The sequence below is a fragment of the Gouania willdenowi genome, chromosome 6 (assembly GCF_900634775.1).
Source record: "Gouania willdenowi chromosome 6, fGouWil2.1, whole genome shotgun sequence".
Lineage (NCBI taxonomy): Eukaryota > Metazoa > Chordata > Actinopteri > Blenniiformes > Gobiesocidae > Gouania > Gouania willdenowi.
In genome coordinates this window covers 35,826,798-35,853,123 of record NC_041049.1, presented here as the reverse complement: position 1 = coordinate 35,853,123, position 26,326 = coordinate 35,826,798, and the positions used below count along the sequence as shown (strand labels likewise).

Genomic DNA, 26,326 nt, shown 5'->3' with positions numbered 1-26,326 from the left:
GGTGTGTAACGTGTGTTGTTTGTCAGGCAGTCTTTAGGAGTACCAGACAAAGATGAACAGCGAGGCTGGATCCAAGTTGCATCCTTCTCTGGATCGCAGAGGTACCCATCGATAGCCTGAAGGTAAAGTGAAGTGATTAAAAAACTTATAGCAACAAACTGCACACTGACAGACAAGTCATTTCTATTAAATTAGACAAGTGAACAACCTTCAGTAAGCCTGACACATAAAAGGGATAACAATGATGCTCACAATGAAATAGATTACATGGCTCACCTTTCTTTAGACAGTTGAATCGCAACGTGTATTGGCCCACAAACTCACTCTTGAACAGGCCTGTCTGGTGTTGCACGTAGAAGCGAATGAGGCAAAGCTTAGGAACTTTTATGGTGAAATTCATGTCTGCATTCCAGGAAGGTGTCAGAGCTGGAAAAAAAACAATTGCTATTTTGTTGAAACTGCTTTTGGGAGATACACGTTAGGTTTGATGTAATTTTTTTCTCAGGTTTTTGGTCATATTGAGTTTAACATTTTCACAGTTTATCACAAAAACACTGTTTTTGGTCAAATGTTTCCACTATTTAAGAATGAGACAGCAGTGCCAGGATTAAATCAGGTATGATTTTCAGGTATATATAGATCTATATTTGAAGGGGACATATTATGAAAAATTTTCACCTTTTTAAAACAGTTCCCTGTGGTCTAAATGACATATCTGTGCTGGTGTTTGGTCAAAATATAACATGAATTAAGGAACAGAAGAGGTTTAATGCCCTGTAAAAACGAGTTCTGTGACAACACTCTGTTTTGGGGGGTGTGTCCCTTGATTTGCATAGACCTCCCCCTTTCCTGCGCTGTCCACTGTGTGTAGAGTAAGCCGAGACAGCAGCCTGTCCCTCACGCTCCGCTACAGTGACACAGCTGCAACTTAAGGCTGAGATACACTGTGCAATTTTTTTTTCAATCATTGCACTCAGCTCCAGCTCAAACTGTGCGACTCAGACGCAGAGCCCGAATGTGCGCAGCTCACGATGCATGTTCTCACACTGTATGGACCGACACTCTGACACGATCTGACTGCTCACACTGTACGTTCATACACGACACTTGGGGTCTTGTTTCCGGAAATGCAATGTACAAATTAGAAGAAGAAGAACACTGAAGCGTCGCCATTAAAACAGAAGAAGAAGAAAAACCCGGAAGTGGAAAGACACTCGCAAATATCAGCAAAAAGCTTTAAAAAAGAAAAGACGGCGATGTGATGGACAAGGAGCTGGCTGGACAGACGTGGGCAGTACAGTCCATCAATCTTACAGCGGTCCTACGGTGTTCGCGCATGCGCAGTGTGAGCGTTTACGGTAAGCCGGTCTGTGGCACTGCTTCAGCTGTGAGATACCCTCACGAGGAGCGACTGGATTTCAAACACGTTTGATTTCCTTGCGACCTATGATTGCTGATCGGGGGCTGGTCGTGAGGTGTTCATCGCTTCTCGTGACCCCATGTATACTACACAATGCACGACACATGATTTAGCAGAGACTCGCACGATCCCACAAAATAGACGCACAAGTCGAAAATCAGCTCAAAATAAGCCAAAAATCACACAGTGTATGCCTGCCTTTACTGGGGCAAAATTAAAGCTAAACTACAAGCTCGTCTGACGTGCCCATGAACACACTCCCTTCAGTACTCATACAAACACGCATGGATGTTTAGTTCTGTTTTTCTATGCGCTGTATTTGGATACTTTCTACATTTTTACATTGCTACAATACATTAGAATGATTATCAAAGTGAGGAATGCTAACGCACAGACAGAGAACTCTCTTCCCTGTCACCGACACACACACGCATACTCGTGCTGCTGCTACTGGCACTATAGTCTAGAATATGGATCACATTGTGTCTGTATACTTATTAATTCACTTTCAGCTGCTACGATGAGCAGAGTAGACCGATTGACACACAGTTATCTCTCAGCTGTTTGCTGTGAGTGCAGTGGTTTTGACGGAGATGGAAGCGGGGGAGGGATACGAGTTTATTTACATTTTTGTTTATTTATTTTAATGCGTACATTTATGAGTAGAGACAACATAAGCCATGGATTTCTTACAAAAGTATTTAAAATAAGTAAATGAAAAGCTAAATCTGCGGAGGCAGGTGCTGTTGGCTGAACTAAGGAAGAGAACATAGGAGGGGAACCCCTCCCCTCTGCTGTGGAGCGGTGGGTGGTGACGAAAAGGACCGAGGTCTCTCCAGGAGGTGGGGGCGGTCCTCGGAGAACTCAGGTTTATTTACACCTAAAATGGATGCTATCAGAGTTTTTAAAGGTTACTCAAACATACAGGAATGAACCAAGGCAACACTCCGGGTATGTTTTTAATGAGGGAATGACATAGTAACATGATATAAATCTTGAAAAAGTTGATTTTACATGATACCCCCCTTTAAATCTATTAATTACTATCAGCAAGGGTTAATAATAAATGGCATTCTAAAGCAACGTGGTACTTTAAGGCACTGACTTAATGTTGGACGAGTTTTTCAATGAGGTCAAAGATAGAGGGCAGCATATTCATATACAGGTGACACACAATGATCAACATTTCTTCTTTTCATTTCACTGGCACTAGTCACATCCAATTATTGGATTTTGTATGCATTTTCTTGTAAAGTAACCTTTATTAATCACTGTAGTGAAATTATTTGCTGCATTTTACCTGAGGGGTAGCAGTGGGAAACCAACATTTCTTCATTCATTTATGTATTTATTTAATTATTCATTCATTTTATTTTAACATAAACTGTATTTACATTGTTTTACTTTTCTTAATATCTGGGATGTTTTTTCCTGTAGTCAGGATTTCTGTTCTTAATTTATCTGACAAATCATTTAAGGCTCCCCAATTTGTTTTGATAACATTTCTTATAAAACATTAATAAAATACATTATTTAACTACATCTTTCAAATTTGATTAAGCACACAGTACTGCTTTTGTTGCACTACTCACAGTTGTTTTTAACTGCATGGGTGCATTTCTTGCAGGAGTCAGATGAAATGCCATGAATCTCTACCCTGACAAATGGGTTCAGTTCTTTGGAATGACTAGGCAGAGGGAGGTTGGAGGCACTTATCACCTGTGAGAATCAATACAGGAGGGAAAAAGAACCTTGATGAACAATAATTGTCAATTGGAGAAGACAAGGAGCCTGGAAGAAGAACAAACTATCTGCAGTCTGGTCACAGTCAGCCTCGACCTACATTACCTTGACGTAAGTACTGTATGCGCTTTTGTAGTAAGATGTAACTGTGTCCCCTAACTTGCATGATGTGCACAGCTCTGTACTTATCATACTAAAAAGTCACCTCAAGCACAGTTTTGTGCTGCGTTTTAGGTGACATTTTGCTCTCTGCACTGTTGTAGGCCTTCCTCTAAAAATCTAAAGATCAGGTGTGACAAAAACATTTTGCAGCATAGTCCATTTAGAGGACAGCACGGCTCACCGTGTGCTACGATTAGGGATTAGAAAATGGACATGACTCCATGGAAGGCGTTGTTTCACATTGCAGCCAGGGTCTTGGGAAAATTGCAGACAAAATGCTATTTCTCACCTTTATAAATAACAAATGGGCCTGTTTGATTATTTTTTTGCTGCTCTAGAAGGACTTGATTACAATATATGATGTTTAATAGCGCTTGCAAGTAAAATTTGGCGGTCAAGATAATATTTGAAGCGGTGGCTAATATCATTGGTGCCCCCTGGTGGTATATCCACGCATGTGACTCCTATGGTTGTATGGTATGGGATGTTCGGTCCATATCAATATCAAACTGTGAATCCGAGCCCTTTTCTATGTTGTCAAGACAGAATTCAGAGGCAATTAGTTCAAAACAATTAGGCCTTAAAGTACTGCAACTTTTGCTGCAATTTTTTTTAAAAAGCTGCCACAAAATCAGGGATTTTAGGCCACAACAATCACGCAAAATGGCTGTGAAATCCTGGAGTCACTGGTTTATTTATTCAAGGTTCTATAATATAAAAGTATATTGTTCAGTGTAGTGGTGTTTTGAAGGGCTTGTGTGTGTGTATGTACATCAATAGGGAGAGTTGGCACAGGATCTGAGCGTGGATTGTTGTGAGCCAGTCCACCCCTGTAAGTCACAATGGGCTTATTAAAATATAAAAATATGAGCCTAACTGCATTTGCTCCTACCAAATTCTGAGTGATTAAACCTGATCAATGTAAAAGTTTTAGATCACGGCAGATAATTAGATTAACCCTGCCAGACAAAGGACAGGAATGTTAGTTAAAGTCACACAAACACACAGACACTACACAATGGTAACAATGGTAAGACTACACAATAAATCATCGATTAGAAGATTATTCAGATGTACCTTCAGCAGAAGGTTCATGGGCTTGAGTCCATACTTCCTGCTCCTGTGATCAAAGATTATCTGACTTGACATGAGCTCCCCTGGCTTTAGGACATATCCACAGCCACCGTTGTCTTGGAAAAGACCGTCATTCAGGTCCATGGCCAATCCCGGAGATTGGAAATTGAGAGCCACTAAAAGACAGCATGAGATAGTGTTTAAACAAAAAAAACAGGACGCCTCCTGATATATTAAGAGAAAAAACAAAGGGAGGTTTTTTCACAGAAGGTAAAGAAAAAAAACATTGATTACTGGGTAAAACTTCATTCAGATCTATTTCAAATCTTTTTGGACAGAATAACCTGTGCATACTGTAAGTAGCAACTTACACAATAAATATAAACACAATATAGTTATAAATGCACTTCATTATTTGACATTTCAGTTGACTCACAAATCCACACGTGTGTTTAGGTCACAGCCCCTGATTTCTCAGAGTCGTGTTTTGCTAGGTGTGTCCCTATAAATCAGGCATGGCAGGCGCACCATGCACTAAGGGCTCCATTCTCCTACGTGTGTAAGTTAAAAAAAAAGCCACGCAGCGGAAAGGACCAGGATCGTTATCAGGCTTCTGCAGAGCTTGATGGTGAGTTAATCATTTGAATCAGGTGTGTTGGAAGAGGGAAACATCTAAAACATGCTGGATAGGGGCCAATGAGGACCAGGATTAGGCACCCCTGTTTTAGACAATCTATTTGCTTTCCAAACTATAAAGGATGTCTGCATTTGAACTCTGGACTTTGTCCATGAGAAGGAACTTACAGAGTTGTATCCAAATCATTGGATATTCCTTTAGAATTGCCTTACCCAACCAGTGACGGTGGCATTAGCTGAAAGAAGCTTCCAAAAGCTTAATCTGATAAAGACATAGCTAAAATCATCAATGACACAAGATCGCCTCACAGGACCTGCCGTCATTGGTATAAACCATGAGTTTGACAGACAGGTACTGTATCTAACAATGTCATTGATTATTTTGCTGCAAGAAAAGCAAGGAGGCAAACATTTTTTTTTACTAATTTCATTTAATTTTGATTTATTTCTCAAAATATGTTAGATTGAATTGGTTTTAATTTGTAATTGCCTTCATACCTTAATTAGCTAAATTAGTTAAAGCTGCAGTAAGCACATTTTTTTTCATCATTTGTTCAAAAATCCATAATAATCTGTGAGCATATTGTAATCCAAAGTGACCCGAGTGAACAGTGAATTTCTTGTCCTTTTCTTGGCCGTGTAAAAGACATTTAGAAATCCAGGAGCGTGACGCTGGATTTCAGCCTTTCAGGGTTAATTCTACAAACAGAGTGCTCCATGAGCTGTTTTGGGCATTACTATTGGCTGCTCGACTGAAGTCAATGTGCACTTTCATACTATTAATAGTAAAAGTGCAATGGTGGACGTTCCAGCAGAAGTCCCCAAAGCACGATGATTACTCAGCAAAGCAAGGGACGATGGGTTTGAAACAGGGAGGGGAAGCGTGGTTGTTTCTATATAATGTTTTTACTCATGATTTAAATTGTTTCTACTGCTGATTTTAAATGTTTTTGCTTCTGATTTTAATGTTCTTATTGATTTTTTTGATTTTTTTAAGCTGTTGAATATTTTCTGTTGCACTTTTTCATCACGTAAAGCACATTGAGTTGCCTACACAAATAAATTTGCCTTTCCTATACAAGTCTCACAATTCTACATGCTGCAGCTTTAAATCATGTGCATGTGTGGTTGTATTCAGTTATGAGCATTGTGTGTGATTAGATAGTTGCCCTGTGAGTGTTTTAGGGCCACAATAAAATCGTGCTTCGGGCCACCAAAATCCTTGGGCTGGAGGTATTTTAGCCTGGGCAAGGGAAAGCACAGCTACAAGTCATATTTTTGTGCTCTTGCCAGAAACATAGCACCGTCCTCATACGTGCTCTTACTTCAAAAACCGCAACTTCCGGTCGCATCATATCATAAAACAAGGCTTTTTTTTGGTTTTAGTTTTTTAAGATTTAATGTTTTTGTTTTTAAAAACAAAAATTGAAAATCATTCGGTTTTTAAAGATTTTGTTTATCCCTTCTCGACCCTGATGAAGAAATGCTTTGAATTTCCAGCAACCAGCCCCACCGTGACACCCACAGGAGTGGACTGGCCCGTCAGGTTCAGGTTAATCTTACTGAACCACAGAACTGGGTAATGAGGAAGTTTGATCTAGCTGAACGAGGTGGGCTCAAATCCTGAGCGCAAAAGAACCCTGCCTCTACTCCAGGGAGAACACAATTTTTGTTCACAACTTGAATAATTACACAACTTGGCCTCTAGGTGCACCGTGTGGGCTGCACTACTTAAAGTAGGATGTGATGGAGCCTAGGACTAGATAGCAGAGTGAGGCACTGGTTAATAAAGCTGAATCAAGACATGGTGAAAACAGGAGATCTGAAAATCTGTCACCAAGCTGTGCGCCGACATTCCAAAACTCCTGAGGGTTGTAGTTGGAGGAAGATGTTCTGGAGCCTGCAGGGTAAATTCTGCTGAGGAACTGCTGGTTGTGATGGACAAACTCTGGTCCTTAAAAAGAGAGAAACAATCAAACTTCAGAAATGTAATATTTGCACTTGTTTTTGTATTGGATTGAAAATGTCAATAAAGAGAGAGAAACTTTTTTTTTTTTTTACCATAGAAAGCAAACATTTTTGAGTGTATAAATTAATTTTCGAACAGAAGCACATGGCTATATATTAATAATCAATTCTATATAAATATGTACGGCTTAATTTATGCATTTCAAAATTGTTATGGACATGCATCTGGTTGTTAATTGGTGTCTTCATCAGGTGAAAAAATAAAGTAAAGTAAAAAGGTTATGTTTTACCCTCCATTTTTCTGTCTGTGTGTCTGTCAGTTATAGCAAGAAAACTTGAAAAGTTATGAATGGATTTGTATGAAATTTTCAGGAAACTAGGAACAGGTGATTACATTTTAGTGATGTTCTGGCTACCAAAAGAAAAAATATATATATCTATATATATAGATATATATATATAGATATATATATCCCATTAATTTTCCGCTATGGAACTTCTTTTGTGATGATGTCATAGGTTCTCTCAGAACACTCTTCGCCATACCTGTCAGGATTTGGATTTGAAAATAAGGGACATTTTCTGGCACCCACTGCGAGCCGTCCCACCTGCCCAACCAAGCTCCAGTATCATATATTTTAAGACAGGTGTACAAGAAATCTAAAATAGCCACTTGTCAACCACTTACTAAATACAATTATGTGATTAGAATCTGGCAGACCGACCTTTATTAACATTGAAATGCTGTGAACATTCCTACTAGGGCTGGGCGATATGGAACAAAACTCATATCTCAATATATTTTCTCAAAATGGTGATATACGATATAAATCTTGATAATTTTATCAAATAAAGTCTGACCAGAAAGACAATTCTGGGTTAAATTTGCTGATGCAAAATGCTACAGAGGGACATTTATTAACAAACAGCTGATCAATATGTGCACTCAGAAATCCATCTAACTGAGCTTTACATGTTGTTCTGAGAGGTAAAAGCAGCGACTCCTAAAACAAGTATTTTGATACATAAGCTATAATATATATATGAAAACTTGATACATCTTGAATCTCGATATATCGCCCAGCCCTAATTCCTAAATTATAAAACAGCCTAAATAAAAACATAAATGTGTATATGAAGCACATGTGTTTATTTAATATACTTACAGTTTATATACAAGTCAACACATTACATATTTACTGTTAATTTCACGTTGCTTGTCTTTAAGTTAGACATTAACATTTTATTTTCATTATATATTTTCTTTTAATTTCTAATGTTAACTCATGTGGTTCTCTAGTATTCACTAATTACTTATTAGACATATTTGTTACAGACTACATCATTTAACACTTTATAAAGCAGTGTATATTTGTGGCGCTTGTGATTGGCTGATTTTTCATAGTGACTTACATCGTTCCTTCCGCTGTGGTAGACGTTAAAATCTTATTTACTAATCTAACAGAACGTGTAACTGTGTCACATCCTGCTGCGTATTGACACGTATTTACACCAGTTCTTTGTTTTTTTCGCCGGAACATCTTCATTCGTTCATCTCTTTTCTGAGTTGTTTCCGCGTTTGTTGCCGCTGTCGGCACTAATCTCGCGGGAACTGCCACTCAGGCCATTTCAGGTGGAAGTTCTCAAGAGGCTAGTGAGGGCGCTCAGTTTAGTAAGGCATCTTTTAATTATTATTACATTAAAATATGGGATATTTACAGGAAAATACTAATATGGGAAGATGGCAGGAAAGAGAGGTAAAATACGGGAGTTTCCCGGCTAAAACAGGATACTTGACAGGTATGCTCTTTGCTGATGTCATCACTGTTCCAATTAGTAAAACAAAAACAAAAATATAACTGGCCCTCATGGAACATGATTTGTAACAAGGTTGCAATAGTTTAATAACTATTTGACAGTTAATAGTATCATTGTTATTTCAAATGCTAAAGGTATGTTTTCATTATCAATTAATCTAATAGTATATATAAATTCAATGTAGGACTACATCACAATATGTGGGAATCACAATATGGGTGGAAATGAGCTGCTTGGCGGAAGTCTGCGCTCTCCGGGTGCATTTCTAATTTGGTCAATGTAATGTGTTTCTCTTATTGTGTCATTGTTCAGTCGAGAACTGATAATGTAAATTAACTCCTGCATATCTACATATATATTTATGTACATTGCCCCTTTTAGAGATTAAAAATTAAATTAAAACATGGTTTTAGATTTAGATTTGTAAATCTTTAACTGTTTTGCAGTTGTTCCACACAGGGATAAATGAGTATTTATGAGGATATGTAAATGTAAATATATGGGTTTTATATATATATATATATATATATATATATATATATATATATATATAAATCAAAAAGGGATTTTTTTTTAAAAGGTAGAGAAATGTAATGATAGTCTCCTCAATGACACGCTTAGAAAGCAACACTTTGAATTCAACACACAAACCTTAAATCTATTAAAAGCTAATCCAAAACTATGCACCAAGGGTGTAGATTAGCATATTATTAGAATGTGCAAGAGATTAACTTTTTATTGACTTTTCACCTGATGCCTTGGCCAACTTGCGAGCCTTTTTCTCTGGCATGGATGTGTTCTCGTAGTAGTTCTGATGTTCGCTGGAGTGAGTAAAACTTCTGAATTTGACAGATTTGGTGTAAATCACCAGATCAGACAAAGCCTGGGCCACCACCACCTTATTCTTGTTCTTCATATATAAGGGAAGAGGACAAACCAATGACATCATTACCATTCAACAGCATTGCAGAGAGAGACTCATGGATGTGTCTGAAAATGAGCTGAACTTTGTTTTAGACTCTCAAACCCTGGCCTGACTTACATTCATCTTTGACCCTGACTTTCCTGTAAACCAGAGCTTTGCTCTTGCTTGTTGATCTGTATCGTCCCTCTCTTCCTCCTGCTTCTCAAATTCCTTCTCGTCCTCATCCTCCTCTCCCTCATCTGCACTCTCCTCTGGCCCTGATGGATCACTGGTCTGAGCTTTCAGCTTTTTGTTCTTGATGAGGATTTTATATTTCAGGTCCTGGCATTTATAGGGATTAAAATATGAAGTGAATGTAGGGAAATTGGAAACAGATGACAGTTTATCGTTAAACCGCAAACAAGTTTTCCCATTTTCTCAACCCTAACTCCAAAGTTGGAGTTAGCACAAGTGCTTCTCATGCAGAAACCCAAATGAGTCTTTACACTCCACCGAGTACACAGCAAACTTCATAACAGGAAGTGTCTGAAGTCTCAACATTCTGTCATCAACCACAAATTATATAGCCGAGTGGCTATAGTATTGCTACAGTTTTTATCACACTTTTATTAAACTACCGTTTTGCAGCTAAACCTCGCCTCAAATTAACAAAATACAATAAAGTTCATAAAATTAACTTAGCCAAATTAGCAATTCTACTAAATGATCAAAACTTTCATTCCATTTCATTCTGAGCATTAATGGGGATGTATTTCCATTGTACTTCATTTAATTTGAGAAGATTATTGATATGTTAGTGTTGTTCTGTTATGTCACCTTATTTTTATGGTTTATAAGATACATTTATCAGCAGCATGCGGCCTCGTTGCATTTATTGGTGTACTTAAGTGTGTTTTCCTTTGTTAATGACTAATGCATCACCAAAGATGATCTGAAAGAAAGAAATATAGCTTATTTTACTGCGCCACAAAAGAGCTTCATAAATCCCTGCATAGATTGTATTGGTTTGTCCAGTACAGCTGATTAGTTTTGAAATTATGAGGCCAAATACACACCACAAACTGGTTACTGTGTTCCTCAGTAATACCCCGAGTGTGTGTATCTGTTATATTGGAGTAATTTGGTCATTTCAAAATGTTTATTTAAATTTTATTTCACTTCTGGACGGCCCCGAAATGAAACCTATTCAACTTTTGACCTCAGGGTGTGAGGGGGCGCTAGCGCACCATCTATATCTATTTCACTGCACAGCTCACTTCCGGTGCGTGCACGAGCTCCTGTGGACTTTTCTTTTCTCTTTTGAGGAAAAATACTTTTTTACTGTTCTTTATTTGGTGATGATATTTAGAAACGTTTATTTCCATGTTATTTTGACCATTCACTATTTAGACCGGACAGACTTCAGCGCGTGTGTGAGAGAACCAACGGAGGAGATTAGAGTCTCAGGTAGAGAGTCACACACACACACACACACACACATGCACAAAACTACACTAAAAAAGACACACAAATACACAAAATGACTCCAGAATCCCACTACAATGGCAACAAAAAACTATTATACAAAAATACAACGTTGTTTAATATTGTATTATAGTTACTGGATTGTCATTATGTTTTGTTATTGCTAATATTATTATTATTTAATTGTACTACTACTGTATTACTGTATGTTATTGCTATTCTTATAATTATCATTATATTCTCATATTCTTTTTATTATTTTATATTATAGTTAATGGTATTCTCATTGTATTATTAGTATTGCAATATTATATTACTTTATCACTATTTAATATTGTTTATTAATAATATAGTTTTTAAAAATATAATAGTTACTAGATTCTTATTTTTAATTTCTTTAGTAATTACGTTTCAAAACGTTTATTTTGATTTTGAAATCAACATAATATAGACCAAACGAGACATGAGAGGGAGGAGCGTCTGAGCAGCACGAACTAACCCACGAACAAACTAACCACTAACATGGTGTGGTGGTGTAAATCCAGCTGCAAAAGGACTCAGTGTGTTCCTGTGTGCCAGTCCCAAGCCTGGATAAATGGAGAGGGGCACCTTTAGTGTAAAACCCACCAGTTTTCTGTGTATCTTCTATATGGTCGTATGTTGGACGTACATGACATGTTTACATGTAATTAATTTTGTGTTTTTTCTTTGCCGAGGTAGGATCTAAAGACAGGGAATGCTCTAGTACATTTATTAACCATTGACCTAAGTCCAGCAAAAATTGGTGCAACCTTTATCTATATATCATGCACATGTCCCATCTATACTGTAATTTTAGGATGGTCTGTGTGCGCGTGTGGAGTAATTTGGTGTAGCAAAAATAATGACTCCAAAAACATACATTACAGAAAAATACATCTAACAAAAAAATATATAAAAAATGAGTATAAAAAAACAACAAACACATTTATCATGCACATGTCCCATAAAATTAAACCAAGGAAATCGCACATCTTATCTTACTTTGCACCCCTAAATATACCCCTTTTTAACACTACCGAGTACAGAGTATGTACACCTCAAACATATTCTCATTTGGCCATAATTGACAACTGTACTTATGTTCCCACATGAATGCATACTTCTGACGGGCACTGTACCAGCACTGTATAATTGAACAATCTGTTTTGATATACTCCACTACCCTGTAGTGTTTCTAAAACCCAAGCTCCAAGAAAAAAGCATATATTTATAACTTCACTCTCTTTTCTTGTAAGTTATGAATTATTTCTCTCTTTCTTTTTTCTTAAACTTACATTTGGGCTTGGGAGCACTCTGGTAGATGAATGGGTTAAGGATGTTGTCAAAAGTTTGCCTCCCAAGATGGATATGAGGAGTCGGGCGATAACCTCCTGCTGTTTCTGGGAGCAGTGGTTTTCTAAGGACAGTATCACTGGGTATGCAGAAACCTTCCGAAATGGAACACACACACACATACCTTCAGTATCTAACAGTTCTCAGCCACCACTAAGACACATGAAATACATTATATAGCACAACAAACCACCTACTGTTGTACCTCAAAGGCATGCTTCTCTACTATTCTGATGACATCCCTAAATAGAATCTTGGTTGTAAGAGTGTGTCCGTGGTAGACAACAGGCTCTAAATCAGGCCCATCCCAGCAGTCAATCTCCAAGCAGCGGCAGCCTTTCCTCAGAGCTCTGCATCACAAGCACACATTTACACACATTAAATGTCAGACAGACTGTTCAATGTTCTGCATACAAAACACAACAGTTACTGTAAAATATAGTCTCAAGCTGCGATAAAGGGCCCTCGCCTTCACCAAATTGCACAGCCTTCGGCAATCTGCCCCGCCTTCGCCACGCCACCTTTGCCTGTGCGGCCTTTGCTGTGCAGTCTTCGATGCACTGCCTCAAGTTCATACAAAGACCCGAGGAGAAGTGCGTTAAAATAGGACATTTTTTGAAATTCTCTTCACTCTGTAGGCTATCGAGCCAATATTCGTTTTTCCACATTAAGCTGGTTTGGGGCCGGTAGTTTAACAAATGATTCACTTTTGACACAAATCAGAGTTTGTATGTGCAAATGGGAGCATCTTCCAAAAATTTTGTATTTCGTCCTTTATGGCCAAAACTCACGGCTCCGCCCTGCAAACACTGTAAAAGTTATCAAAAATCCATGGATAACTTTAGGTGTCCCACTTCTTTAGATGATCTCCAGCAACTTTGAGCCCTGTCGGTGAAACGCCCTAGGAGAAGTGCATTAAAATAAGACATTTGTCCCATATTAAATTCTCTTTGCTCTGTAGGGGGTGCTAACACACCAATGTCCATTGTTTAACAACTGATTCACATTTGATGCAAATTGGAGTTTGTATGTGCAAATGGAAGCATTTTCCAAAAACTTAATATTTTGTCAGTTTTGGCCAAAATTCACAGCGCTGCCCTGCAAAAATCAATGGATGACTTTGGGTGTCCCACGTCTCTAAATGATCTCAAGCGATTTTAAAATGCAACGTAAGTGAAAATAGCTATTTTGCCATTTTCAATTCAAGATTCTAGACTTCCTGTGTGTTTTTTGGCGTGGTCATATTTTTTTTTACTTGTCATGGTTTACTTCTGTGTCAATTGTCATGATTATTTGATGAATTAATTTTTTTTGGCGATTCCAATCTCGTAATGCATTTTTGGCATACTTGGGGGCGCTGGTGCGTCAAATTTTGGCATTTTTTAAATTTAAAATAGCCAAAAATTAAAGAAGCTTGCAATTCAATTTTGTTTGAATTTTTGTGACTCAACATAATGGTTCAGTGGGTGAAAAGTAGGTGAGTTGGTTCCAACACCAGTAAGAAAAGAAAGAAAGAAGAAAAAAATACGCAATTATCATGTTCTTTTCCTCCTCATATCTGCTTTTCTCTCTTAGGTTGTCACTACATGTCGTGCAATTTTTTACGACAAGTTTGCATGGTTTTTGTTTAAAAAAAAAAAAACTAAATTCATTATATTGCATGATTATCACCACCCCTCAAAAAAGGGTATGATGAACTTAATTTGGGGAAAATGTGTAAAAAGAGAGGGCTCTATTACACCTGTATGAGGGGGAAAATAAAGTGGTTGGGATAACAGGACAAATAATGGTGAGTGTTAAGCATGCCAAGCACAGAGCGGTTCCGGTCTGTTCTGTTTGCAATGACAGCCGGTAGTATCTATTGGTACTGAAACAAGTCCGGAGCATTCCTGACTATATCAAAATATTTTAGGACCAATCCTGGATGATCGTGGACTGATTCTGCCTGTTTTCTGTGATGCAGGTCCACTATGGGCAGATTAATGATATAGAATAGCTCACTGGCCAACACATAAAGACACATGACTGATGTACTGGTGAATTGACGCGTTATAAATAAATATAAATGAATCAAAATAAACTTCAGCGATTATGACAAGCACCTCAACAAATCTGATTATAGGAACGTAGTTCCATTGTGTACACGTTCATGCACATAATGACAAATAAAAATCCTTGAATCCAAGACTTTGTGTTATGTATCTGTTGTGTGCCCCTCGTGTGCGCACGCGTGCTTACTCACAGACCAAAAGCTCGAAGATCATTGGGGAACCCCTCAATGTTTTAACAGAGACTGAGGGGCACATGCGCCAGAAGCATGGGATTAAATGAAATAATAAAAATGAACAGACAGTCGTCCCCCTCCTGCAGCACCTCATCCTCACGGGGGTCCTGCTTATAGATCTCGCTGGTCTATACCCACTCCCTCCGGAGTCTCTCGTTTCCTTGCGCCATGCACGTCAGCGATAAGCCACTGTGCATCTTTACGCATTGTGAGTGTGTTCCTTTTTTATAACAGCTACAGGTGTCGCAGCCAATTGATCAGCATTTTTGCGCAATGATCATGTAATTTTACTTACAATTATTATTAATATAAAACTGAATTTGTAGGCGCGCGCACATCACTCACTCCCTGGGGCGTCAGTATTTTTTTCCTCCTCAGTTTTTTCAGTTTCACAGAGCTGTCTTTAATTTCATCCTTCTCCTGTTGGGGTCGGAGTTTCCCATTTCTCATGATTTTGTGCGTACGGCAGGGTCAGAGCTGCCGTGGAGGTGCCAGAGTCGGCGCCAAGCAGCATTTACTTGGGGGGCATTAAGAAAACTGCGGGGGGCACAAAAACACTCCGTTAGTTATTAATGCTGGAAGTCTGAATCTTCTGCCAGCTTTACCGAACAGTGTTATGGTCCAAATGGTATCCAGATAATCTGGTGACTTTTGCTCCCACTCCGGACATAAAAAGAAGCAACACATAAGTCACATTACTGGTGAGTTGAAACATTATTAATACATTAATAAATCAAGACCAAAGAATGGATGTTACGTAAAACATGCACATATGTGGTGTAATAAATCGGTGGAATAAATCTACTGGTGCATCTCATTTCTTATGATCAACTTCCGTGTGTGTTGACGGCTGTTGTTAGCGGTATTTAGAAGGTGCAAACAATTCTTTTACTACCCTAAAAAAAGCTGTATTTTTTTTTGCAAAAGTGTCAAATGGTAGAAGTTCTAACAACTATTGTTCCTCACACCAGCCTCACAGTTAATAGGCAGTCACCAGTTTATTTGGATAGTATTTGGACTGTAGCACTGTGAAACAAAACTACAGGGTGAGCAAATTTTTTACGAGCTAAAACATCCACAGACTGAATGAAAACATGAGCAGGATGAGAAAACTGCTGAAATAAATTCGGATTCCTAATGCTATGTAAACACAGCCACAAAAACAAAGTTAGCTCACGAACATACCTTATGAAGTGGTCGCTACAGCATCAGCAGACTCTGCTCCTCCCGACCACAGACGTTTAAAATCCACTTTTTACGGCGTTGTTCTGTGAGCTTTTTACATTTCTCACCCTTGTGAATGACAATCTTTGGTTCTCTATAAAATCTCTTTTTCTTTTCTCGGTTAGAACAAATGGAGCAGCCGTAAACTACACAAAACATGGGCATTTTAATGACTTCAGACGGCAGATTCTCAAGCTTCCTGTACTCCATCTGAATTTAGCGCTTTAGCTTTGTGGCGAAGCAGCCATGTGAGTGACGTCACGTGAATCAACAGAGCAGGCCATAGACATATACACATTACAACAGCTCTAGGGTACGTTCAGTAGCACAAACGTTAAACAATTACACCACAGTATATTATATCTATGGAGCAGACTCCCGTCCGCTGTCAGTGAATGGACACATTCAGTTGATAGCCAATCAGATATATTTGATTAATAAAAAGCTCCCCTGGTCAGCTGGGGGGGCACTGCCCACATATGCCCCCCCCATGACGCCAACACTGGGAGGTGCACACATTAACTTGCAATTTTTGTTTTTATATATCCCAAACTTTGCTCATATGTGGCATGCACTTTCTTTTGTACGTACGCAGCATTTATAAATGAGGCCCCTGGTCAATTTTTTTCCGTGGCCATTTAAAAAATTCTATCAAAAATCTACTGCTTATTGAATAATCAAACAATGGTTGCTATTTATTTATTTATTTATTTATTTATTTATTTATTTATTTATTTATTTTTTTATTTATTTATTTATTTATGTATGTGGGGGAATTTTGTCTTCTGATGTTATTGTTTTCTTCTTTCCTGTTTTCTGCTCTGTTCCAAATTGTTGTTGTATTGAAGATCCTTTTTTCTGTCTTGTTTTTAAATGGTAAAGCTTTAGTTTAGCCTTTGTTTACATTTCTATAAATGGTTCTTCAGAGACGCCGTCCCCGTTGTTACATGTGACGTCATCAGTCGCGTGTGTGAAACGTGTGAAAGAGCAAACTAAAGACAACGATCAGTACCAGTTCGCCTCCCGTGTCTGATTACTTGTTATGAGGACATAAAATGGCAACGAGGTGTGTGTTTTTGATGAAGTTTGTTGTTTTTGGAAGAAAAGTTAGTGGAAGTGAGTAGCGTAGCAACAGAAATATATATTAAATGCCAGCGGTTACAGAGCACTCATTGCCAAAAGAATGAAATTATTGATACTTTGAGTTTCATCATCATGGAAAGCAAATAGGTAAATGATGAGGCACAATTTTTCAGAATATTTCCGGGTTGCTAAGCCTATAGGATTAATTTGGGTAGTTAGAAAGGGAGATTTCCTAAATGGCCTGGGTGGATGCCCTGTTGCCACAAATTTGGACACAGATTTTTAGAGTGGAAGAAGTAGCCACAGATGGAACAGCAAATAGCTTGGTGATCTGTGAAGTCTAGGTTCCCAAAGTGGGGTACGGAAATTGTCATAGGGGGTACATCAATAGAAAATAAAAACAGTGTGACAACATTGGAAACTAAAATATAAATAAACCAGCAGTTAGGAGCCTTCACGCATTGCCACAAATTACACATTGGCCTCTGCAAGACTACCCTCTAGAGGTGAGCATATTCATTACATGATCAGTAGCCCTGGTCTCGCATAGCTTTATGTGAATTTCACTGATTGATTTACACCTGTGTGACTGATTGTCGCTCTGTCCATTGTGCGCAGCTAACCATTGAAAACAATTAAGTGGTTAAAACAGATCAACTGTTCTTCTACATGGACTCCTACCACTAGTCAGCCCCCAGTTGCAGCGGCACAAAGATGACCCAGGTTGGATTTGAACCCCTGACCTTCTGGTTTCAAGGTCTTAATTATGACGATAAAATGACAAAACACATACAAAGAGCATACAATCTCATTATTTTGAGGGGTTTTGTAATTTTGCTGTTCTTGTACCCATGATAAGGCTTATGAGGAGACAAACTATCACAAACTTAATTAATTGCATAAACTTAGAAGAAAAAAGGGCAGACTCACTGAAAGTTTTTGTTGTATAATATGAGCTAAAACACAACACTAAAATCAAAACAAACTCTCCTCAATAACAAGACTAAATAGACTAAAAGTTTCACATTATGTAGTCTCTTTGAGAGCAGGAGACTGTGACACAGACACACTACTTTTTCTGCTTTTTACTCTCAGATAGCTACATAGGTTTGGAGGAAGACAGGTGAGGAACAGAACCCAAGCTGCTTGAGGTCCAGTGTGAAATATCCACAGTCAGTCATGATTTTGGGTGCAATGTTCTGTTCTGTTCCTCACCCGTCTTCCTCCAAACCCTTGGACCTTGGACCACTGGCCAACAGTTCAGTCCTTCTTCTCCTCTTTTTTCTGCAAAAACTGATGTGAAAAATGGTGATTTCTTCACAGTTTTTCGAATTTTTGGAAATCCTGTTTTATGAGCTTGAAGCCCAAATTATGTAAAAATAAACAAATAAATACTTGAACTAAATACAAGTTTAAATTGTGGGCCCTGAACCTATAATCTGTGAATTTTTAACTTTTTGAATGGAATTATGGAAATTAAACAACTTTTCCATATTGTATTTTTTTGGAAAGGGTCTGTATGCTCTCCCTACCTGATGTAGGCCTCCAGGTCACTCTCTCCAATGAGCTGATCTCCAGTTAGGTAGGTGTTGTGAGATGAAGAGATGAAGTAACTGCTGAGGGGCTGGTCCATGTCCTGATAAACAACTCTGTGGGTTTGGTCAAACACGCAGCAGTCTTTGGACTCCATGTACCTAAAGAACCCTTCAAACGTCATGGACCCATTTTCTTTAGCTAGAAGAGAACAGAGTGTAAATACAACAGGCCATGACAGTCATAAACAAGGGCAATGAAGAACTGAGTGGCAGCTCCTTATAATTATTGACAGTTTTTTTAAGGCATTAAAGTAACAAAACCTTGGTCCAATTAAGGAGATCTAGGCCTATACCAAACTTTAAGATTTTTCCAGTCCGTTACACTGACTGCACTAACCAACTGATTTTACCAAAATTTTAAACACATTTTTAATCAGAATAACTTGGTGAAACTAAATGATGAGTGTAAATACTACAAACAAAGCTAACTCCGACTTTTGAAAAGATTCTTACTATATCTTTGTAGCATTTCTGACTTTTGTGATTATCATCAAAAAGGACCCTCTGTGTGAAGTAAGTAATTTTTCCAAGGTGAGTTCCAAATGGGCTTCCTTTGATAGCTGTTAACAAGTAGCAAGTATTGAATAAAAACAGCTGTGCATTCTTAATTATCCAGTTAGTAGATAATCGCAATGTTATTTGAATAAAGTCAAGCTATTTCATTATGTTATAGCAGTAAACAGGGGTAAATAAGTTATGTGTTTATTTCATGTTTCGAGCCTACATCCAGGACTGATGATCTGAGCAGCATTTCACTGTGGTTGCTAAAAAAAACTGTGAATCCAACACCTAGCGGCTGAAAAAATATTATACCTACCTATATGGATTAAAGCAACAAAGCGTGTAAACACAAAAGTATATCAGAGTGATGGTCCTGTAAAAAAATATCCAAAATAACCATTTTTAATGGTTGTAATCATGTGTGAAATGTATGGCTGTCCATGATGGTTTAGCTTAGCTTAGTCCACGAGATACAAAACTGGTCTTTGTAGGCATAATATTAATTGGAAATATAATAATAATAATAATAATCATAATAATCATAATATGCCCAACCCTCCCATCACTAACCTGTCTTATCAATCTCATATCTGTCAATTAACACCTTCACTTTCTCTTCATCTGCACTAAGCTCCTGCTGCTCCATGTGCAGGAACCTGAGGAGGGCGCTAGCAGGCAGAGGGTTGGGTTCTAATGCGTAGCTTTGGTAGATCTGCTGGATTTCAGCCCTCCTGGAAGAAGGACTCCTGTTTCTCCACATCTGCACACAGTCAAAGACTCTCTTAGAACATTTTGTGGTTTGTGCAAAATGTAATTTAATGTAAAAACAAATATTCTTCAGTAAGTTCAATAAAGAGTGAAATTCATCTGTTTTAAAGCTACAAGAACCTCTTCAATTTTGTTGGCGATGGAGATAGTACTTGTGACGATCACTTGCTTTCAGAGTTAGTATGAGGGCTTCCATTCCGCTTGGACTTCGCCAGGGCAATTAAGTGTAATTAAGTGTAAAGCTCACATTTTAGGACTGCACTGATCCCAGCTGTCTGAGCCGCTCTGAGTGGACTGACAACCATCACTCCGCATCCAGACAGCAAAATAAGGTCATCATGAATAGGCTTCTCTTAGATTTACACACATTTTATCCCATCTGTAGTCCACGAGGACACAAAGCGGTCCGTTCCTCCCAAGTATGTTTGTGCCTTTAAACTGTTGCTTCTTATCCTCGGTCTGTCTTTTTCCGCTCAATTTGCCGTGTAATTGTTGTGTCTAACGCCGCGATGGAGACTTCTGCTTGGACGTCCATCATTACACTTTTACTACCGATGGTACGTGAAAGCGTCTAACTTCAGTTGAGCAGCCAATAGGAAAACAGCTTATGGAGTACAAGCGTTTGTAGAAAGATCTCTGATTGACTGACATCCGGATTCCAGGAGCGTGACGCACCTGGATTTCTAAACTTAATTTGCAGGGCCAGGAGAAGGAGAATAGATTCACTCTCCACTCAGAACACTTTGAATTACAATATGCTCAAAGATGATTATGGACTTTTGACCAAATGATGCCAAAAAAAAACTTACAAACTGGAGGTTTAAAACACGGTTTTTCAGCCACTGTAAGAGATCGTCAGGTGTGCCGTGGGAAATGATTCAATTTTACCAAATTGTTCTAAAAATAATTTTCAAAAACTAATTAATTATGATGTGCATATATTCCATTGTGCCGTCTTGAGCCCCTTCAGTCAAAAAGCACACAGAAAGATAGTCATCCTCACAGCAGCTCCTGACAGCAAGTGTAGGTAAGAGCCCAGAGGAGACCCCTGTTAACCCTTCCTGTTCCAGTCTCCAGACCGTGGTCAGGAAACAAAGGGATGACTAACTTCTGCTCCCGGGGTATAACTCTCTTACTTCACAGCAGGACACAGGACTCTGTTTCTAGGATGACAGCACAGACTGTAAAAAGTATGGACGGGACAAGATCCCCGGTGGAGTGAAGCTTTTATTTTTAGAGCTCCCTCTGCTGACTGGCTGCAGTATAGGTCATAAACCCCGCCTCCTCAACGATAACGGATAGGATGTGGGTCAAACTGTAAAGTTAAAATACTTGTCACATAGTTTTTTTCCAAACCTAAACTCTGCTGTGATCTTTTGTTATTATCACCTTACATTGTGTTCAAGTGCTCATTTTTTTGTGAAGTTTGTTTTAAAAAACTTATTTGAGGTTGAAAAATGGGATTTTACATCATATATGATGATGATTGACAGCCACAGATATTTTTGAGCTGTCAAAATGAGTTGTTCTGCAGTAAACTGTTCTAAGCCATTGGTAGAATTTCCAGCTAGAAAGATACTTATGTTCTTGGTGTAGCTTTGCTGCGTAAGTCATTAGGGCAGTACGCTAAATGGGCAGGGCGTGTTACCAGGGCTCCTCCTGCCGGAACCTACTGCACAGACAAAATTGCAAGATGGAAGAGCCCCTGAGCACTGTATTTTGGCTTCAAGAAAGTTGAGTGGGAACAGCTACAGTGTGCTCCCACTGGATAACACCTGTAACATCTATTTGCCAGTCACTCTCATTGCGAACTTCTCTCCCGTACACTGGTAAAGCTAGCCGCCCACCAAACAGCAGTTACAGGTGCTGCGCACCCCCCACACAGACACTCTGATAACTATAGGCATAGATTTACGTATGGATGTGCCCAAACCAATCTCAAACTATGGCTGAAATGTCCCCACCAATATTAAGGTTGAAGGGGGGAAAAATCATTGTGTGGCACACAAAGGATTAAATCCTTTCCCACTTCGGCACTGCTTCCCAAGTACGTATTCCAGACAGGTCTCTCGCGCTGCACACGCGCGCTAAAAGGTACGAGTGTATTTTATTGAACGTGATACCTGCTAATGATTTCAAACTATTTTGACCCAGCGGCTCACTCAGCCAGGATCAGACAGAAGCTGAAAGTAAAGGGAGGGGGAGGGCTTTGACGGACATACAAGTAATGATGATTGGCTAAAGGTAAAATTCCATTATAAGCCAATCAATGAAAGAGTTTAGGTAAGTGGGCGTTGCTACCAAGATTGTGCTGACAGTGAGAACAAGAAGCAACAATGTGGAGTCTGAAGCAATCTGTTGATTTAAAACTGGTGTTTACACCGTGGAAGTACAATCACTACTTCAACCTGCTTGCTGTAAAAAGAAAAAAATGCATGTCAAGTGTCCTCTTCATACGTAATTATTCTAATTTAATTAAACATCTCTCAGTGGTGCACACAAGCTAGGTGACATCAGAGACATACAAATGCCTAAAGGACTATATAGTGAAATACATTAGGATACTAGACAGGTAGTGTTTGTTCAAACAATAACATTGCTAAAGCAGATTCCATATAAATTATCCTGTGTTTAATAGCTTTGCAGCCAGTGAATCATGCAACAGAAATACTTTTTACTTTAAAAAATACTTTTGAGCACATTTCAGAGCCTGTACTTTTTACTTTTACTTGAGTAGATATTTGGATCAGTAATTTTCACTTTTACTCAAGTCATTCTTTTACATAGGTATTTTACTTCTACTCAAGTAAAGGATCTGGGAACTTTATCCATCTCTGAAAGTAATGTCACTATCAGCACTGAGGATTTGTATTTACAGTAGTTCCCTTTATTCTTCTCAATAATGGCTGAATTCCTACACTAAAAAAATCCAATTTATTGTGGTTGTAATCCAAGTAATCAGATTACATTACTCAGATTAAGTAATGTAAGGGATTATGTTGCAAATTAAATTTTTGGACATGTAATCTGTAATTTGAAATGAATTATATTGTGAAACTAGTGCAGTGACCGTAGGAAGTATGTTTTGCTATAGAAAAGTGGGAGGTTAAGTAGCTTTTTTCATGGATGGTTTACATGGGAGCTTTAATTCCTCTTTAATTCAGAATAAAAATTAAATCCTCTTTAAACTGACCTTATAAACACTCAATTCCTAATGCATATTTAATTCTAAATTACACACACACACACGCACAATTTATTATTATTATTATTACTCACCTTACTTGCAAACGTTGCTCACTGAGGGCACCTGCTGGTCAATATACGTGTTTTTTTTTTAGGATATTAGACTGACTTTAGTCGTTTTTAAAAGCCTTTTGTGCAGTCACTCCTGTAGATTCTACAAAGCTTTTAACTTAGCTTGAGTTACCATGACTACCTGTCAACATTGAGCTGTTCTAACTTATCTGAGTTACCATGACTACCTGTCAACATTGAGCTGTTCTGCAAAACTGCATTTAAAATAATTTTACGAAATAATTCTGTAACAGTGTGGTGGGTTTCCCTTTATCTAAATGTTGATGTGATGACGTTGTCACTGTCCGGTGTGGGTGTGGACCCAAATGCAAGGAGAGATGGAGGCAGGATAGAAGCATAGCGTTCCTGGAACCAGTCCATGTTTTTATTCTCAAAACAAAACAAAACTTAAATCCCAAAGGGGAGCAGGAACAGGGAGCAAGACCAGACACAGCAGGACACAAGGAGGGAGACAATGAACCTGACAACATCAACGAACAAGCAAACACACTGTGACCAAGCACTCAGTTAAATAGTAGAGGAGGCCTGATTGGGAATGGGCCACACCTGGGTGAAAACATGAGGGAGCTAATCAATCACCAACCGAGCACACAGACATCACTGGGGGTGGAGCCACAAACAGGAATCCCTGAAACACAGACAAGAGTTAACACAAGACCAGACTCAAACCAAATAAACAAAGACAGAATAACGAAAAGAGGACCCCAAGGGCTAAATAACCAATACATGACAGACGTGAGGAATTCTCCGCGGGCACCTTCTTGATATAAACATAACATTTTATTAATACAAAGTGAAGATGTGTGTCCGAATTAGACCCTCCATGGTAAGGTCTGAGAGCAGCAAAGCCAAACGCTCCTCTAAGGGAAAACAGGAAAGAGAACACATATATGTTCTGAAGAGAAACCTGAAACCAACACAATGTCTGAATAAGGCTTTAGCTTTGGCACTAAGAGAGGAATCAATAAATGTTTATTTTGAATCTAAAGGTGGTAAAAAATCTCATTTGTCAAAGCGCCGGAGCAAATATATCACTCTAGCAACTATGCTGGCTTAGTTAGTCATGTCAGTCATGTTCAGTTTGTTTTGGAGTGCCTCCTGAATGACCATTTATTTGTGAAAGCTGAAAAAATTGTTTCATGCTCCCTCAACTTCTTTCCTTGGACATGTAATCTTTGAAGGAAGAGTTGAGATGGACAAACTAAAAGTCAGGGCTGTGGCGGAATGACCGACCCGAGTTAACCGCAAACAAATTTTGCAATTTTTGGGGTTTGCTAACTTTTCTCGGAGGTTTATTCAAGGTTTTAGCTCCATTGCTGCACCACTGCATGCCTTAACTTCTCCCAAGGTTCCGTTTTGTTGGAATTCCTCAGCTGACCAGGCGTTTTCTGAACATAGGGCCAGGTTCACATCTTCTCCTCTGCTGTGTATTGCGGATCCAGGAAGGCAGTTTGTTGTGGAAGTGGATGCTTCAGATGTTGGTGTAGGGGTGGTTCTCTCTCAGCAAAGCGTTGGAGATGGTAGGCTGCATCTGTGTGCTTTTTTTTCCAGGCGCAGAGTTATGACATTGGCAACCGAGAGCTCCTGGCCATTAAGTCTGTATTAGAGGAGTGGAGGCATTATTTGGAGGGCGCAGAGCACCCTTTTGTGATATGGACTGACCATAGGAACATCGAGTACACCAGGTCAGCTAAAAGATTCAACTCTCGTGAGGCACGGTGGCCTCTGTTTTTTACCAGGTTCAATTTTGTAGTGTCGTATCGCCCTGGTTTGAAAAATGTGAAGCCTGATGCTCCTTCCCATGCCTTTGAACCGGATCTGGCTCCTCGTTCCCCCACGCCTATCTTACCCCCTACCTGTGTGGTGGGGGCGGTAACGTGGGAGATTGAGGAGCGGGTTCAGCAAACTCTGGAGGGGGCAACGGTACCACCAGGTTGCCCTCCCAATCGCCTGTTTGTGTGTCCCCCACAACGATCTGGGAACATTCAATGGGCCCATACTAACCGGTTGTCTTGTCACCCAGGAAGTCAGCGCACCCTGTTCATGGTGAGGCAGCGTTTTTGGTGGCCAGGAATGAGCAGGGAAGTTCGTGAGTATGTCAGTGCTTGTCCAGTTTGTGCACGTAACAAGATCTCTTGTTTTCGTCCCTCTGGTCTTTTACAGCCACTCCCAGTGCCTACCCGGCCATGGGCAGACCTGTGCATTGACTTTGTTACTGGTCTCCCTGAGGCAGAGGGATTTACCACTATTCTCACTGTAGTGGACCATTTCTCCAAGATGGCCCACTTTGTGCCATTAGTGAAGCTCCCATCCGCCAAAGAGCTAGCAGAGGTGATGTTGACTAATGTGTTCCGCCTCCATGGGTTCCCATGGGACATAGTATCAGACAGGGGACCTCAGTTTGTGTCTCGCTTTTGGAGGGAGTTTTGTAGACTGTTGGGAACAACCGTGAGTATTTCGTCTGGTTAACACCCCGAGTCTAATAGCCAAACAGAGAGGATGGAGTCCACCCTTTGCTGTCTGGTCTCTGACAGCCCGGCTTCTTGGTACAGGCAGTTAGTCTGGGTAGAGTATGCTCATAATTCTCTTCCCTGTTCTTCTACTGGGCTGTCTCCCTTTGAGTGTGTTTACGGTTACCGACCTCCCCTGTTCCCTGCCTTAGAATCTGAGGTCTGAGCTCTGATGTTGGTGCGGCAATGCAAGCGAGCTTGGCTCAAAGCAAGGAGCAAGCTTCTGCAGTGTTCTGTAGAGCGTAAGAAGCTCGCAGATTGGCGTCGGATTCCCGCCCCTGCTTACTCTGTCGGTCAGAGAGTGTGGCTTTCCACCCGGGACATTCCTATCCGCTCAGAGGCAGTTTGCCTTCGCCTGCCTCGCTCACTTCGTGTTCACCCCACCTTTCATGTTTCCAAGGTTAAGCCTGCTCGGGTTTTTTTTTTTTCTTCTTCTTTTCCTTTTTTTACTTGTCTGCA

The 26,326-nt window shown here is 39.3% G+C and overlaps 1 protein-coding gene across 3 annotated transcripts; it reads right to left on the bottom strand.

Moving 5' to 3' along the window:
• LOC114464555 (1-phosphatidylinositol 4,5-bisphosphate phosphodiesterase zeta-1-like) lies at window positions 1-23,435 on the bottom strand. 3 transcript variants are annotated; one of them, XM_028448856.1, is made up of 12 exons: window positions 23,319-23,435; window positions 19,842-20,031; window positions 18,708-18,909; window positions 12,790-12,934; window positions 12,527-12,679; window positions 9,864-10,067; window positions 9,572-9,731; window positions 6,873-6,989; window positions 4,403-4,575; window positions 3,013-3,139; window positions 277-426; window positions 1-116 (listed from the first exon to the last, which is right to left on the bottom strand). In XM_028448856.1, exons 2-12 carry the CDS (start codon window positions 20,029-20,031, stop codon window positions 34-36), a joined length of 1,704 nt encoding a protein of 567 aa, XP_028304657.1. In that variant the 5' UTR covers window positions 23,319-23,435; the 3' UTR covers window positions 1-33. The 3 variants fall into 3 exon arrangements, with proteins under 3 accessions (XP_028304657.1, XP_028304658.1, XP_028304659.1); XM_028448857.1 differs by having other exon boundaries at window positions 23,324-23,435; XM_028448858.1 differs by lacking the exon at window positions 12,527-12,679.
• Window positions 23,436-26,326: the final 2,891 nt, after the last annotated feature.